The 17,534-nt window shown below is 42.8% G+C and overlaps 1 protein-coding gene across 3 annotated transcripts in view; it reads right to left on the minus strand.

The window, feature by feature from the left end:
• The window catches only part of MAGI2 (membrane associated guanylate kinase, WW and PDZ domain containing 2), a 1,711,587-nt gene that overhangs the window by 183,818 nt on the left and 1,510,235 nt on the right, over positions 1-17,534 (minus strand). For all 3 annotated transcript variants that reach the window (XM_066354483.1, XM_066354482.1, XM_066354484.1), the window contains 2 exons: positions 14,452-14,543; positions 4,137-4,329 (listed from right to left, as the gene is read on the minus strand). In XM_066354483.1, the coding sequence (XP_066210580.1) occupies positions 4,137-4,329; positions 14,452-14,543 (285 nt within the window). The remainder of the gene's footprint in view (positions 1-4,136; positions 4,330-14,451; positions 14,544-17,534) is intronic.

The following is a 17,534-nucleotide window of genomic DNA, read 5'->3' on the forward strand; positions in this document are numbered from 1 at the left end:
TATATGTTGTTAAAATTAATTGCTCATGTTTTTAAGCAGGCAGATTTTACAGAAATATGGATTTCCTTTTCCTCCTGAAGCACTTGGTAGTGATTAGCTAGGGCAGGGCGAGGGCTGCTCCCCTGAGGGGCACACTGTTTGCAAGTCATCACAGCCCCAACCTTTCCCCGGGGTCTCTGGCAAATTCCTGGTTTACTAATTCTCCAGTCGAGTGAGGGCTCGGCAGGGCCAAAGGGACTTGTTTAGCTGAGCCCTGTTTCCCTTCTAGGTCACACACCAGGTGCCTGGACTCCAGGCTTCTGTGGCCAGACAGACATGCCTGCTTCCCGGGTATGCCCGGGCCTCCTCTCGGGACTGTCCCCAGGAGGGTGACAGCAGGGCAGATGCACATCTCACGCGGATGCCCGGTAGAGGCCGCGATGTCTGTGTGTGGGCTGCAGTGTCAACATGGCTGTGCACCCTCGAGCCAGGCCTGAAGGAGCAGGCAGCCCACTGGCTGTGGCCCTGCTGTTTGGGGCTGGCCCTGCAGGCATTGAGTTTGTGCCCCTCTGGTTTAGTCACCAAAGCAGACAACTTATTTAAATGGCTGACATACTCATAGACAAAGAATAAGGGAATGCATTTGAATTGACAAAAGGTGCAGTAACCAGGGCCAGTGAATCACAGGCTCCCCAAACACTGGCTGAACTTTTCACCCAGCTGCCAACCGCCCCCCCCCCCCCCCCCCCAGCCTTTCTCGGTATCAGGACAGGAATTTGATGCTTCCCTGGGTGTCAGAGAAAAGATGCTGGTGGCTTTAAGATGAACTCTAATACGTTTTAATTAAGTCATTAAACTTTCTTCCATATCAGTTCTAGATTTATGATTTAGAGAATTCCTCAGAGACACCCTTCTCTCAGACCAATAGTGCATATTCAAAATACTGTGTCATTCGGGTGAACATCTCAAACCGAGCTACTAAACGTATAAATATTTAAACTTTCAGTGTAATAATTGAAAGTACTCTTTACTCTTCTTGGGGAAAAACAACTAAATATCAGAGCTAGTGGTGTGAATAAGAAGACATTTCTCCAAACTCGTGTAAGGGGCAGAAGCAGTGAAACCGATGTCCGCTGCACAGGTCTCCCTCACTCCACAGTCTCTCCGTTTTGAGGATCCAGCTTGCCATTGCTTAACTGAAACTTCTGCTTTTATGTCTTTTTTTGTATTTTCATTTTAAAGATTTTATTTATTGATTTTACAGAGAGAGGAAGGGGAGAGCAAGAGGTATCAACTCAAAGTTGCTTTGCTTTAGCTGTTCATTGCTTGCTTCTCCACATGCCTTGAGCAGGCAAGGCCAGGGTATGGACCAGTGACATCAGCATTCCAAGTCCATGCTCTATCCACTGTGCCACACAGACCAGGTTGTATTTTCATTTTAATTGTATGCTTTCTTATATTTCAATATTTGGAGCAAGTTTTTGTGTTATTTTAATTTTTGTTCAATAGAACACACTGGTCTGTATTGCTCACAATGGATGCGTGTTTGACTTTAGTATCAACCAGGAAGCCAGCATCCGATGTCCACTGAGGTGGACAGGATATTTGTACAAGCCGCAGCAAGTGCATGGCCGAAGGGTGCGATCGGGCCCAACTTTCCTTCTTCCCAGCTCCTTCTGGATAATGCTCTCCCTATCCTAGCTCCTTCTCTGCCTCTTCACGCTGATTGGCTGATTGCTCGCTTCCCTTCAGCTCTCAGTCATCTCAGCATAAGCCAGGCTTGCCCCTCCCACTGCCTCTGCTTAGGAAAGCATAACAATAATGATAACAACAACCCTTGAAAAGGTACCTCCGCTGTCATCTGCCTTTGTAGTTGTCCCTTTTCATTGCTAGAGAAATGGCAGCTAGGGGGAAAGCTATCTTCCTGTGCCATTTGTGTTGTTTAAAATCTTCTTAATATTATTTCTAGGAATTTACTTCACAATCAAAGTATCCTTTGCCGAACTTAATCATTGTCAATACTGATGAAGCTTTCAAGGAAGAGTGGGCTGAATTAACTTGGAAACTCTCTTCATGAGAATGAGCAGTCTACAGCAGAACATTTAAAAAATTAAATGCACTTGAAATGTACTCTAAAGCCTAAATGAGTAGAGTTGGTAAGAATTGCAGCAAAGAGCATCTTTATGGAAGTCACGTGATCCACAAACTGCAAGAATACATTTTTTTTGCAGCATTTGGCATACACTCCAATAGCTTGGACTGATTAGAACAAAATTTAACTTGCAATAATCAGCTGGTGGCAAGGGGGCGTGAAATTATGTTGGTGCATTGGTTTCAAACTTTGCAGTGTATATCCTTGTAAATCAGGTATCTTTTAAATTTATCTTTGGGCTACAACACATATAGCACAGCAAACTTTTTATTAAAAATCACTCTATGGAGAGACAGTTAAATGTTCACCAACAAAACACTGTCTTCCTTCTGGTATCTTGCCCAAGAAGAAGGATAATTCAAGATGTTTTATTTCTTTGGGTCAAATGGAATGGCAGGAACTTCTGAAGATGAATGGCACTTCTTAGTGAAACCTCTGTATGATACAAGATATATAGTAGTCTCTACTGGTGAGGGCTGACAGTTCCTCTGGACTGCCCTTTTAAATGATTGCCCTTCCTCAAAGTTTAGATTCTAGAAGACTCAAATGGAAAAGATTTTTTTTGTTTGACTAATAAACTTTAGCCTCTTGAGTCTTTTACAACCTGTGATTAGCCAGTGGCCTTTTCTTAAAAATTCAAATATGTTATAATAAAAACAAATATAAAAGACTCCTTCTCCTTATATTTGGAAGTGACATTTGCTAAAGGTTGGTCTAACATCTTTGAATTCACTGGGGATAGGGATGGCGGTGGAGTGAGGGGGACTGAAAGTGGCATAAAAATAAGACCTGTCAGGGAGATGGGTCCCTGTATCATCACTGACTCTGCAGACTATTGGGCAAGTGACTGCACCTCTGGTATCAGTTTTCTTATCTTTGACACAAGGGAGCTGGCATTGCTAAGGTTCCTCCTAATTCTAGCATTCATCGTAGGTACACGGAACAGCCAGGGTGCTGAGCAGAAAGGCCAACTGAGGCTACGGAGGCTACGTAGCAGGAGGCTACGGAGGCAGAAGGTGACAAGAGAACATTGTTGGTGTTGCTGTTCCTGTGATTCCCAGAGCCAAGTGCAGGCGGCGTGGGACGCTATTCCCAACGTTACCGAGTACTTGGGTAACAAAAAATAGTATGATGCTTGTGACAGACATATTCCTGAAAATACAAATCTTTTTTGGGGAGTTGAGATAGTGAAGAGAGAAACTGAATCATACTATGACTCTGAAGGCTGACTTTTTAAAGTATGTCTCTGGTGGGTTCTTTTGTGAAGTTGGTAAATAGATGTAAAGGGAATAATTACTTCTAATTTATCTGTTTCATAAGTTTCAAGTTACATGAACTGCCTTTCTTCAAAATGGCAAACAGCTGTATTTCTGTAAATCAGGGTAATAGTAGTATTGTTACCTTTTATCAGGCTTTACAATGGAAGCTAATTTTCCATCCTTTATGTCCTATTATGGTATCAAAATGCTGTGGGACTTGGTTGGTAAACACAATGAGAAACATTTTCAAAAGCCATATTTTTCACCACTATAATGTTCTCATAACTAACATCTATCAATGAGCAGAGAGCATACACATTAAATTAGCCCCAGGCTTTGCTAGAAAATTTTAATGACTACACTGAAAATGTAGGCACAAAGAAAACCAGATAGAAGGTGATGGAAGACAATTTGACTTTGGGTGATGGGTATGCAACATAATCAAATGTCAAAATAACCTGGAGATGTTTTCTCTGAACCTATGTACCCTGATTGATCAATGTCACCCCATTAAAATTAATTAATAATAATAAAAAAGAAAATGTGGGCCTCAAAGACTGCTTGGAATTGTGCTAATGGGGTGAAAACTGCACTTTCAAAACAGTAACATTCGGAATATCTAGGTTGCCCCCCCCCCCACATAATATAGAAACTAATTCAAAATTTTGTTTCAAGTGTTATTAATGTTTCACAAAAACATCTCACCATCTAGCCCCTAACTCTTGCTGCTGCCTGGACTTGCATACCTCCACATAGCACCTTTCTTCTCACAGTGAGGCTGACCTGCCCGTTGCGGGCTGCGTGGTGCATCAGGTCAATGACATAGCGGTGGGTCTTGCCGGCCACTGGAATCCCATCTACATAGACGAGCTCGTCTCCAGGGTGTAAGCGGCCATCTCTGTCGGCTGAGCCCATGGCAATGACTGCGCCAATCAAAATCTAGGAAAGCAGTGAGAAGAAAAGACATTATGTTTTCAACTTTTTATATACATATCAGTATATAAAAATTTGGTAGATGATTTTATTTCCACATTTTCCCGCTTGCCCCAAACCTGATAAGAGGCTGAAGGGGTGCCCTTCCAACTCTTCCAGGTTGCTACCTCCTTCTAGACTAATAAAAGTTTTGACTCATTGCTGCTATCAGCCATGAAGTTTATTTTATTTATTTACTATTATTATTTTTTTACAGAGACAGGGAGAGAGTCAGAGAGAGGGATAGACAGGGACAGACAGACAGAAACGGAGAGATGAGAAGCATCAATCATTAGTTTTTTGTTGCGCATTGCAACACCTTAGTTGTTCATTGATTGCTTTCTCATATGTGCCTTGACCGCGGGCCTTCAGCAGACTGAGTAACCCCTTGCTCAAGCCAGTGACCTTGGGTCCAAGCTGGTAAGCTTTGCTCAAACCAGATGAGCCCATGCTCAAGCTGGCGACCTCAGGGTCTCGAACCTGGGTCCTCCGCATCCCAGTCCGATGCTCTATCCACTGCGCCACTGCCTGGCCATGAAGTTTAAGACACATTTGCTACCTGACTCATAAATTATCACCCTTAAGAAAATGCTAACCCCAAATAATCTGATGCTATTAGCCATCATGCATAGGCTCTGAATTGAAACAAGTTGGGATTAACTCCTGGCTCCAAGTCTTATTTGGGGGCCTTGGACAAGACCTCTGTTTCTTCATGTGCAAAATGGGGAAATAAAATAATAGGGTCTACTTTATGGAGTTCTTGGGAGAATTGGATGAAAGAATGCATGTGAGGTATTTAACTTTGCTCATGGCACATAGTAAGTGTTCAAAAAATGTCAATGGACACTAGCTGCTGCCCATTATTAAACTCTGACAAAGGTTTCAAGTGTGGTTTTTGTTTTGTGTTTTGCTTTACTTTGAAAAGCTGAAGGTAAACATAGCAAAGCAAAGCTCAACGGTTGGCTTTTCCTTGCTAGTTGTCTTGCTTAAACAACTTCAGTCAAATATCCAGATTTTTGCTTCTTTCCTTTTAATACTTCCTTCAAGCTCTGTCCTCTGTGTGAAGGATGAGCCGGTTCTGCCTGTCCCTGAAAGGCTTCTGCTGTGTAGGTGGTACTACACCAGGGCCCAAGGAGTACAGATCTGGGAAAAGCGTCTTTGATTACCATTTCCTGAACCAGGGTCTGTGATAACAGGCAGAAAATAAGGCTTCCCACTTTCTACTAGAAACACTCAACATAGTGCCATTAGTAAAGCTTTTTTCTTTCTCAGAGGAAAAATAATAGTACTTAGTATTTTAGTTTTGCTGCTTAACCTATAACCAATTTTTCTAACTCATGAACAATGAACAGCTTTTTTCTTTTGCTGAGTGGCTTAGCCACACAGCATTTCAAGGCAGTCATTACCATTAGCCTGATGATATTATAGAGCCTATATCCTAAGGCAGTGGTTCTTAAAGTGTGCGCCAGGGCACACGGGTGTGCCCTAGAAAATTTCCAGGTGTGCCCTATGGTATTCCAGAGAAATATGTGCCTGTTGGGGACCAAAAAACCAATAGGGTTTTTGTAGTTTAGATTTTTGGGGGACAGAGGTGTGGGGAATTGGCTGTAAACTGACAGTCTGCCCAACCCCTCACCTTACTTGCCTGATTAGGTTGCAAAAGGCTGTTAAGCTGTGGTGCTGGATTATTTACACTACCCCCCATGTTCCCTGGAAAGACTGGAGGCAAGTTTCCTCTGTCTTTTGTTTGATGTAAAGTTAAGATGATATATATGGTGGGGGTTTTCTGCACTCAACACAATTAAGAGTAAAATGAGAGGAATTCTTCAATGTATTGATGAGGAAATGAGAGTTCGCCTTTCAAATATATGCCCAAACATAGAAGAAATCGCTAGGACACGTCAGGCTCATGTTTCTCATAAACACAAGAATAAAAAACTTAAACACATTTGTGCCGGGACCTGCCGAATTTGAATGTATCTATATATATAAAAAGATAACTTTTTTGTCTTTTAAAATTTTTTAGTCCCTCTTTTTTACAAATTCTAAAAAGCATAACTCAAAAAATGTAACACAAAATGTTTTTTAATGTCAGAATAAATATAATTTTGTTGTATTTATTTCATTTAAATACCATAAAAGCATGCTTGGACTTTATTTTTTTCTTTAATATTTGACTTAATTATAACATATTTCTCAGAAATTTGTATATAGTGCTCCTACAATTATTTGTAGGATTTTAAATGCGCCCCAACTTCAAAAAGTTTGGGAACCACTGTTCTAAGGTTTTATTTTAAATCTTTGTAAAATGATCCCTTGTTCACAGATTGATTTCTTTCAGGTGCAAAAATTTCTTTCAAATCCTGGCTCTGTGGATTCCAGCTAGTCTACAGAGAGGCTGCCTGGTGACCTGAAGGCTTGCTGGTCCTCAGGCCCGACGATTCCTTTGCCCTTGGTGACACTGCTCAGTGTGGCCTGTCAACATGGCCACCAGAGCCAAATGCTCAGGACTTCTCAGGTGTATGCAGAATTACAGTCAGTCTGCAGTGTTTTCTTTTTGCTTTGGTCTACTGAATAGCTATTTTTTATCCAGAGGAATGAAAATACCCCATCACGGCCGCTGTTTTTCCCATGTTCCTGGAGGTCTGTGTGGGGAGTAGGTTTGCATCTCTGCTGAGTGTCAGTGCTCTGACGGGTGGTTCATTGCTCCTCTCCAGGAGAGGGTCCCAGGCCTTGCCTTAGACTGGCTGACAGTGTGGTTCCCTCCGAGCAGCCTCTGCGCTCACTCGCTCCAGTCCGGCCGCCGGGCAAGCTTCCAAGAGTCTTCATTTCCTTTTCTTGTCATGCCAACCTGAACTTGTGAGGATCTTTCTGAAGGTGCTCCACTGTCTTCAAAAGTCTCAACCTACTGGCCCTGGCCGGTTGGCTCAGTGGTGGAGCGTCGGCCTGGCGTGCGGGGGACCCGGGTTCGATTCCCAGCCAGGGCGCATAGGGGAGGCGCCCATTTGCTTCTCCGCCCCCCCCCCTTCTCTCTGTCTCTCTCTTCCCCTCCTGCAGCTGGGGCCCCATTGGGGCAGGGATGGCTCCTTGGCCTCTGCCCTGGGCGCTAGAGTGGCTCTGGTAGCGGCAGAGCGACCCCCTGGAGGGGCAGAGCATCTCCCCCTGGTGGGCGGAGCTTCGCCCCTGGTGGGCGTGCCGGGTGGATCCCGGTCGGGCGCATGCGGGAGTCTGTCTGGCTGTCTCTTTCCGTTTCCAGCTTCAGAAAAAAAAAAAAAAAGTCTCAACCTATTGAGGATTATTTCAAAGATTTGCTAAGCGCTTGGTGCAAAGGCCAGTTAAAATAAACGTTTATGTTTCTCCACTGTCCCATGAAAAAAGCTGCGTTTAACTGGGTTACCTGAAGACAATGCTTCAACCTGTATGCTGTGGGACAGTTTATAGGTGGTTATAGAAAAAATGTGGTCAGTGACTGTTTTGTCTGGTTAATTATCAGCTTTAAGCTATAGTTCTGATTCTAACTGATCAAAGTGAACGAAAAACTAGGTTACAACTGAGAGAGCCACAGCTGCAACTGGGCCCTCCACAAAAGTTGTAAAATAAAATTTCACGTTGGAAAACTCCTGTTCCTCTCTTGCTCAAGGGAAACAGCAAAGATATATAGATGCCCGTGAAGTTATCTTCTGTGCTGTTAGTTTGATGCCATCCTTTCAAAGGAAAATCCTAGCAGAGCATCTGCTTTCCTGCTGTATTGCTAGGGTATGAGGTACTGTCCTCACTAATTCATTCATTTGTCCAGCAAATAGTCACGGAACCCAGGGACACTTCTAGGTGCCAAGAATCTAGCAGTGAATAATAAACGCAAATCCCTCCAGAGCTTCCATTCCAGTAGTGAGACAACACTAAATATAATGACCGTGTAGATATGTTGTATCTAGCATGCATGTTTTATGGGAAAATAAAGCACGGTAGGGTGGTGGGTGGGTGTCAGTCACATGGCTGGGGGGGAGGGGTTGAGAGCAGCCTCAGTCGAAGTTGACATTTGAGCAGAGACTGAAGTTCACCAGATACATTTTTTAAAAACTTGAAACTTTAATCTTAAATTTTTAGTTTGTTTTATCAAATACTATACATCTATTTCTAAAGCAACTATATTTAATTAATACTTCAATCGACTATTGAAATAAACCATATATAGTATTATATAATTATTATATGTATATATTATTATATAATTTCATTAATAATCCATATCTATCTTGTTTCAGAAAAAAGGTTGCCATAGTTATTAACCAAACTGGAGTTGAGTGGAGTGTGGTGAAATGCAGTAGGCATCAGAGCTGCCTATTGGTTACTTGTGTATTAGTTACACTCGCTCCATCCCTAAGGAACCACCGCCCACCATGCACACTGTCACTTCTGGCTCACAGGCTGCTGCTGTTCTTAGCCTTTAGCCCTCTTGCACCTTCATGTGTTACATTTTACAGGTGACAGAGAGCCAGATATATGTGTCTCTCTATTCAGGAAAAATAACAAACCCATAACTTTTTATTAGATTTTAAATATAATTTGTACATTTGGCACATTCTACTAGTCCATTTCCTGCCTGCTACTTTAACTGCAGGGACTAGACAATCTTTGATTTCTTTTTGCCGTGTAACTCATATTGGCTCTCAATGTACACACCATGTTTATTTAAGCTCCTGCAAACATGCCTCAGGATATCTGATTCCTTGTCAGTAGTTCCCAGACTTTAAGGTGCATGTGAATTAGCTGGGGAGTTTGTTAAAACAAAGACTTTTGGACCTACCTCCGGGAGTCCGAGTCTGCAGGTTTGGTGTGGACCCTGAGACTCTGCATGTTTAACAAGCTCCCAGGAGACGGTGGATACTTCTGGTCTGAAATCTATCACACGCTCAGTAGCAAGTTTCTTAGTATTCCCACTTGGTCCATTGGCTACAGTATCTACGGGCTCACTGGTCGTGTTCCAAGTCCACTGAAGAATTCTTCCTATGGTGTCTTGCTTCTATTCCCTGCCCCCTCACACTGGTCACTTTCCAGGTCTGCTGAGGGATTCCCCTAAGTGCGTGGTTTGGACTCTCTGACCCATCAGGCTACATTTTCTGTCTGGGCTTGCTGACTCCTGGCTATACTGACCAGCGAGCATTCCCAGCCAATACTGGCCTCGCTCCTTCTGGCCTCACTGGATTCTTCAGCCTCTGCAGACCCTTAGTCCCACTCACTAGCTTTCTCATTGTTCCTTGAGAAGTTCTTTATTCTGCCTCTACTGTTTTGGCCCTAAAGGAGGAGCTTAGCGGCAAAACAGATCAAGAAAGGCTCACCCCACTCCCCAACACATACACCCTGAAATAACAACTCAACCATGGCCTTATCTCTCCAATCCTTCTCTAGAAAACAAAGGAATTAATTACAACTCCACAACCCCACTTCATCTATAGGCCTATCCTATGTCATGGAGCAAAGCAGAGTATTTGATACAAAACAACAGCAATTCACCAAAGGCTGGGGGAGAAAACTCACACACACACAAATTAAACAAAAACAAACAAGTCACAAACAAACAAAATGAAAACACCCTCTGCAGGCCTTTGAACTCCCTTAATTCTTTTCTGCCCCACCTAATGTTAGTCTAATCCCAGAGATGGGCTCTGCAGTAATCCCAGCGCAGGACAACTCGACCAGGGGCAGCCAGACTCAGGCTCTTGCCTTCTGAGACACCCCCCCAGTCTGCACCGGGCTCCTGGGCCGCAGCGGGTGTCTCTCATTGCCCCCTCTCCCTTTCAGAGCTTCTCCACTGCGGGTCCCACGTCCTTCCATCCTGATGCCTTCCATCTCTTTTCAGATCACAGCTGGAAATCTCATTTTTGTTCCTTTCTGGCAATTTTTCCTTTCTTTCTATATCTATTGTTATTTAACTGTGAAAAGTATTTCCTCTTGCAGGAAAAATGCTCATATACTTTGTCTGAGCTGGAGTCCTGCTGTTCATTATTTGCTGTAAGCCGTGGAGTCGTGTTTAATGTGCACCCGAGATGTCAATACCATTTCATATATATGGAGGCAGACGTCATTTATGAGGCCTCCTGTGGTTGGGGACCAAGTGACCTCTTGTGCCTCTCTCTTTGTAGCATGCCATCAATTAAATGAGGCCAGTACATTTTGTTTGTATACTATCTCTGGACTTACAATAGAGGCAGACAGAAAGAAGGGCTTACGGGAGATCTTTACAGTAGACTCGCTCTTCCTGACACGCTCTTTCTACGATGCAATATTCTGGCCTTAAAGTCATTATTCTCTGGCTTTGCTGGCTTCAGGGAGACTTAGGCTTCTACTTTATGGTGAGACTGTCAGAATTGTAAATTGCAGCCTGAGTGTGTCTTAAGTCATTCGAATGAAGGAATAAACCAGAATAATCTAAATAAACATAGTGAGGATAGCCAGCAATCCATGTGATCTGAGGAAGCTTATCATAAATACTGAATGCCTGCCCACTAGAGGGGAGAGAGAACTCGGGAATGCAGAGCCTATGTTCAGAAGTTTGGGAACCTGTGTACCAACCAGGTAGAAAGGTGTCCTGAGGCTGGGTGGTGACCATGGCGGCATTCACACCTCTGAGCTTCATTTTGAGCTGTATGTGCTCCATTTGGGTAACAATGCTATTGCTTCTGTGCCAGGCAAAGCTTAGCCAGGCCTGCCCTCCTTGAGCTAGCTGAGACTATGCCTTCCCTGTGACCGTCATGCAATTCCTTCCACATCTGGGGGAGGGGAGACCAGTGAAGACAACATTTCCTGAATGGGGTGTTAGTTTATTCCCAATGTTCATGCTGTGGAGGTCCAGCAAAGTAAGAACTGTAGATTTCAGACTGTATTGAAATAAGCATCATGGGGAGAATGGAAACTTTGTTGTTTTTCCCTTACATTAATTATATAGTTTAGCTTTTGTTTGTATTTATCTGTAAGAGAAGGGAACTGACAATATTTTCAGTGCTAGGGCCTATTCACTGTGATCTGGCCCTGGTTGAAGATTCCTTTGGAGCAAAATATTCATCTTTCCAATTTCTTTCAATCTGATCTTCTGGGACGGGAGTTTCAAAGGTAGTAAACAAAAATAAATACCACAGCATTAGGGAGTTTTGGGAACGATAGCCATGCTCAGTCTGAAAGGGCCCCGCTGAGCTTCAGCCAGTCGTTACTAAGAAAGGCAAGCCGATATTGCAGATGTGGTTTTTAAGAGAAGGTAGAAATTTGAATTTTTAAATATGTGCAATTATTTGTGCACAGAGATTTTAAATACTGACAGATATGAACACATCATGCCACAGAACTACCAGGAATGTCCCTGCTTCCAGGATCAGGCCGTTTTAATTCTACTGAGTCTATGGGGTTAGAAGCCTCAAAATATGTATACTCCCGATCATTTTTGTTCTGGGAAGCTCGGGTGGCAGTTTTGGTTTGGTTAAGAGGACTCTCTTTAATTCCATTTAAAAATTATTTATTGTACCAACATTTATGCTAGGCTTGGGGGACCCGAACACTGTCACAACCTGGTCCTGCTACAGGGGCTCCCAGACTGGAAAAGGAGAAGAGTAGTTCAGTCCCTGCGTTCTGGAGCAAACAGAAACCTGTCTTTCTGGTGGCGACCTCTTCAGTTGTTAAGTCTGAGGTATTCTGTTCAATGGATTGTGTATGGATTGACCCTTAAATGCTCTACAGAAGTCTCAGTTATCTTCCCATAAAATACTATAAAAATCATCACCTTCAAGTGCTATTTTAGTTTGGACATAGTTTTATTTTGTTTCCTCCATTTGATATCATTTGGTATCTTCATTTTCAGCATATGGTTGTGTAAGAAAGAATTTGGCCTCAGCCAGAGAGAGGACTGGCCTTTTCGGAAAGGTACCTTTATATCCTTGGACCAAGAGTATCTTTCCATGGTGAGCCCCTTGGGCCATGCCTGAGAATTTATGCTAATGAGGGGGTGGGTGGGCACCTGACAGTTTACCTTAAGGAGGTGACTGAGGGGGGAGCCAGGCTTACTGACGCTCCCGGGTGTGAGCGACCATGCCACAACAACCAGCCGTGTATACTGCTCACAAAAATTAAGGCATATTTCAAAATGAGTATGAAGCTATAAAATATTCCCTAATTTTTAATTGGAGGTTGAGTCTTTGAGCCACGTGATATCAGCCTGACCTTCTGGAAGGAGAGGAATCAGGAGGTTGGGCTCAACCACCTGGGTGGTGATTCCATCAGTCATGCCCACATAATAAAACCCCAAATTCTGGACACAAAAACTTGGGTGAGCATTCCTGGCTAGCAACCCTGAGTGGATCGATGCTGGGAGGGTGACACATCCCTGAGGAAGATGGAAGCTTTACATTTAGAACCCTCCCGACTTTGTCTTATGTGTCTTCTTTTTGGATGGTTCTCATTTGTTCCCGTTTACTATAATGAAACTGTAATCCTAAGTATAGCACTTTGCTGAGTTCCATGAGTTGTTCTAGTGGATTATGAAACTTCAGTTAGCAACTGGAGTCTGAAGTGAAGGTGGTATGTGGGGATTCTCCCTTCAGACTTCGCAGTTTTGCAAACTTATTGCAGGGGGTCGGGCATGCTGGGCAGACTTCGCCGTTTAGAGAGCTGAGACCTTAGCCCAGCTTCTGGCTACTCTGGGCAATATCACACTTTCCAATTATGAGGCACTAAAGGAAAAGACAAAGTCCCTGCTTAAAAGGAATTTAAAATCCCATTGATCGGACTAAACGGGAGACTATGAACAGGTTAGAGAACAATCAATCCTGAAGGAAGCTAAATCAGAAATATGCCGTATAGAGGACAAGAGGTCAAATGTTAATTTGGCATGTGAAGGACTGGATAATATTTTTGGTTCTAAATATATAAACCAAGATGAGTTATAGGATAGTGTAGGGTTACCAGAAGTATAGGGGTGGAGGGAGACTAGGCTTTGGGTGGTAGGCTCACAATGCAATGTGCAGATGATGTATTATAGAATTGTACACCTGAAAGTTACATAATGTTATTAACCAATGTTACTACAATAAATTTAACAAAAAAGAAAGATAAGTTATAGGAAAGAATTTCTCTAGAGCCTGTCTAAATTCCCAACATTGTTCCAAATCAAGTTGATATTGTGACCATCTCATGGTAATCTCTTAATTCAAATGTGGTAGAAATTCTGCAGCATTGAGCTTGATTTGGCTTCTCGTTATCATGGTGTCTTTCTTTCCCCTGTAGTTTTGATTAAAACCACACACAATTCTGCTGTTTCGAGTCATTTCTTCACATGTATCTTCTGTCACACTTCCTGTTTGTTTAGCTGTGAGCTGCTGCCCAGATAGACCAGGGGCCAGTCCGATACAATTAAGTAATTGAAAATTTCAAGAGAAATTCAATCTATTTGAAGAAAGAGTAATGTTCCTTTCTTTACAGAAAGTACATTGATTTCTGATGGTGTATAGGCATGAAAATACTGGCATATTTTGAGAACTTAAGTAGCAAAAAACAAACAAACAAAAAAACCCACCCCATAAAGCTCTCAAACTTGTTTACAAGTTGTAAATAATTCCCTTTTTTTTTTTTTTTGTATTTTTCTGAAGCTGGAAACAGGGAGAGACAGTCAGACAGACTCCTGCATGTGCCGGACTGGGATCCACCCGGCACGCCCACCAGGGGCGACACTCTGCCCACCAGGGGGCGATGCTCTGCCCCTCCGGGGCGTCGCTCTGCCACGACCAGAGCCATTCTAGCGCCTGGGGCAGAGGCCAAGGAGCCATCCCCAGCTCCCGGGCCATCTTTGCTCCAATGGAGTCCTAGCTGCGGGAGGGGAAGAGAGAGACAGAGAGGAAGGGGGGGTGGAGAAGCAAATGGGCGCTTCTCCTATGTGCCCTGGCCGGGAATCGAACCCGGGTCCCCCGCACGCCAGGCCGACGCTCTACCGCTGAGCCAACCGGCCAGGGAATAATTCCCTTTTGATGACATACACAATGATATTTCCTCTGACGCATACACACACAACATAGCCCAGAGTGTGGATAGAAAGAAGATTCAACTTACAGGCTGTCCGGGCTCATCTCCCCCGAGGATTCTGAAGCCAAATCCAGATTCCATCCTGCGGAGGTGGACATCCAGCTCCTTATAATCTGGACCTGGCAAAAAGGAGATCCCATTGAGTAATGACCCCTGCTTCTCTTCACCCCTGAGGGACTGAACGTGCCAATGATAAATTAATTTTGTGGATGTGATAAATGAGAGTGCTGTTGGAGTTAATGGAAAACATAGAGAATAAAAAAAAAATATGGCACCGAAAAGTAGATATTCCAAAATTACATAGTCTGAATTAATAGTGACCAGTCAAGGCGGAAAAAGTGCACAGATTATCTGGGTGAAAAAAAACTGATGCTTCTATAACTCTTTATTTTCCTGAGAGCATTCAGATTATCTTGAAGATAACTGGCTGTCACTTTAAGGGTGTTTACTCTGACTAGGATAATTATTTTAGAAGCATGAGAGAACCGATGGCAACATCTTAGAACTACTTAGTAAAGTACTACCTAGTAATTTACTAATATTTGTTTATGACTTGGGGCATGGAGTTTAGTGTGTGTGGGGCGCTAGGGGAGAAGGGGTATAAGCTTATGCCTAACAAAAATTATTTCTTTTAAAACTGTAAAAATTAGAAAATAGAGTTTTTATTTAATCATTACCTTAAGGATTTTTCCCCCCATAATTTAAGGGTAGAAATTTGTCTAGGTCTAAGTGAACTCTGAACTTCCAAACATTTTAAAATGTGAAAACCATTAGTAGATTCACTATTGACTTCACTAGTGTATTCAAAGGAGGTTATGGAGTTAGCTGAAACAACAGAAATATACTTGAAAATAAGCTGGCAAACTCTCTGGAATGTCATTTTTTTCCAACCCTAGAATAAATAAACTAGTTGTAAGACATCTTTCGACTATTTAAAGAAAACCTAACTTAAGCTTACTCCCTGCTCCCGGACCTCTGGACCTTCCTCGGGTAAAGTCCTAACCACAAATGAGCTGCACATACTTCCATGGCCACTGTCAGGATGTCAGTGGATAATTAGCAACTTTGGGGAATACCTATTTATGCCATCCTTTGCTTAAAAAGTATTTAGTGATCTCTGGGCCTTAGTAGTTTAAAGGAGATGTTAGAACTGATAGAAGCAAATAAGTTAAATTCTTTTTGCTTCAATAGGATGGTTTTGGAAACTGAAATGAGATTTCAGAGAATTCTTATGGGACAGGAAGCTATGCCTGGACCACTTGGAGATTTTAAATACATAATATATTTATATTCTCTCTATATATATATAAATATATGCAAATATATACATTAGTAACCATAGTTGAAAGACAGATACAATGAGTAAGATAAAACTCGAAGACTAACCAGTTGGATTTCCACATCCATTAGTCATCCCTTATGAATTGTATAATCATTCATATTTTAAGGGTGAGAGAACTTAGAAGAATTCAATTCCTATTAAATAGTTAATTAAAGTTGGGTGGTAAAAGATAAAAACAAAACAACTGCCCTATGCCCTGCAATTCACAATTAACTTTTGAACTCAGTTTATTCTGGGATCTATAATATCACATATAAAATCACAGATCACCATGTGTGCAAGTCTTTGGGACTCTGGAGGCACGTGGGGCAGCCCTGCACATTCGTAGCATGTACTTTTCCCAGGACAGGAAGAAAGACCAGGGGAGACGGACGATGGCAGATTATGTCAACTCACACTCCAAACCTTTAAAAGTTGGTTTTGATCTGACTGCTCATAGCAGTCTCTTCTCTAGGTTAGTTTACACTTAGAGAACTTTAGACCAAACATACATAAAAATACAAAGAAAGTGTGACATATTTTTGGCACGTAAATAATAGAGCTAGCACTTGTTTAACCAGAACATTCTTTTTTTTTTTTTTTTTTTTTTTTTTTTTTTTTTCATTTTTCTGAAGCTGGAAACAGGGAGAGACAGTCAGACAGACTCCCGCATGCGCCCGACCGGGATCCACCCGGCACGCCCACCATGGGGCGGTGCTCTGCCCCCCAGGGGGCCGATGCTCTGCCCATCCTGGGCGTCGCCATATTGCGACCAGAGCCACTCTAGCGCCTGAGGCAGAGGCCACAGAGCCATCCCCAGCGCCCGGGCCATCTTTGCTCCAGTGGAGCCTTGGCTGCGGGAGGGGAAGAGAGAGACAGAGAGGAAAGCGCGGCGGAGGGGTGGAGAAGCAAATGGGCGCTTCTCCTATGTGCCCTGGCCGGGAATCGAACCCGGGTCCTCCGCACGCTAGGCCGACGCTCTACCGCTGAGCCAACCGGCCAGGGCTAACCAGAACATTCTATCAGCTCTTATAAATATTCTCATTTTTGCATCACTAGTGAGTATGGTAAATGGGAAACTGTTTCTTCAATAGCTTCCGCACCAATCCATATTGCATAAAGAACTGTAAGAGTGTAGGAGGAGTTTATTGTGTGATCCATTTTATTTACTGAGTAAGACTTTCCCCCAAGCACATGCTGAAATTCTGACAACCCTAGTAATGGATTGACCTGCCGAAGTACCAGGGGGTTGCCTTGTGTTAGACAATGTTCTGATTCCTAAGGGGACCTGGAAAGCTTTTCCTAAATGAATAACTTGGACAGAATTTCTTCTTTCTTAAGTAGAGAAGTATAGATTTTAAGTAGTTAATTTTATTTAACTCTAAAGAACAAATGTGAGCAGGGCATTCATCCTCCACTAATTTTTTGTGTGCATTTTGGTGACATTAGGATATCTAGCTGTTGCTCTGACCAGTCTGATTTCAAACATAGGGTGATTGGTGTCAACCATGTCCTCTTTACCCTCTGATTTTCCAAGCAGAATAGGGCCAGCTTCATGAAACATAAGCAAGTAGAGAGAGGCAAAGAGAGACCCATTAGAAAAATGTGCCAGCAGACATGGTTTTTTACTTCTCCTTAACTTTGAACACAGACTCAGAAGCTGCAGGGCATGGAAGCTTTAGAGAAATAGTTAACTGGAAAAAAAAAGTTTAAATGATAGATTGTGCCCTACAGTAGTAGTTTCTTTCTTTCTTTCTTTCTTTCTTTCTTTCTTTCTTTCTTTCTTTCT

This window comes from Saccopteryx leptura, chromosome 12, assembly GCF_036850995.1.
Source record: "Saccopteryx leptura isolate mSacLep1 chromosome 12, mSacLep1_pri_phased_curated, whole genome shotgun sequence".
In the NCBI taxonomy this organism is placed as follows: Eukaryota; Metazoa; Chordata; class Mammalia; order Chiroptera; family Emballonuridae; genus Saccopteryx; species Saccopteryx leptura.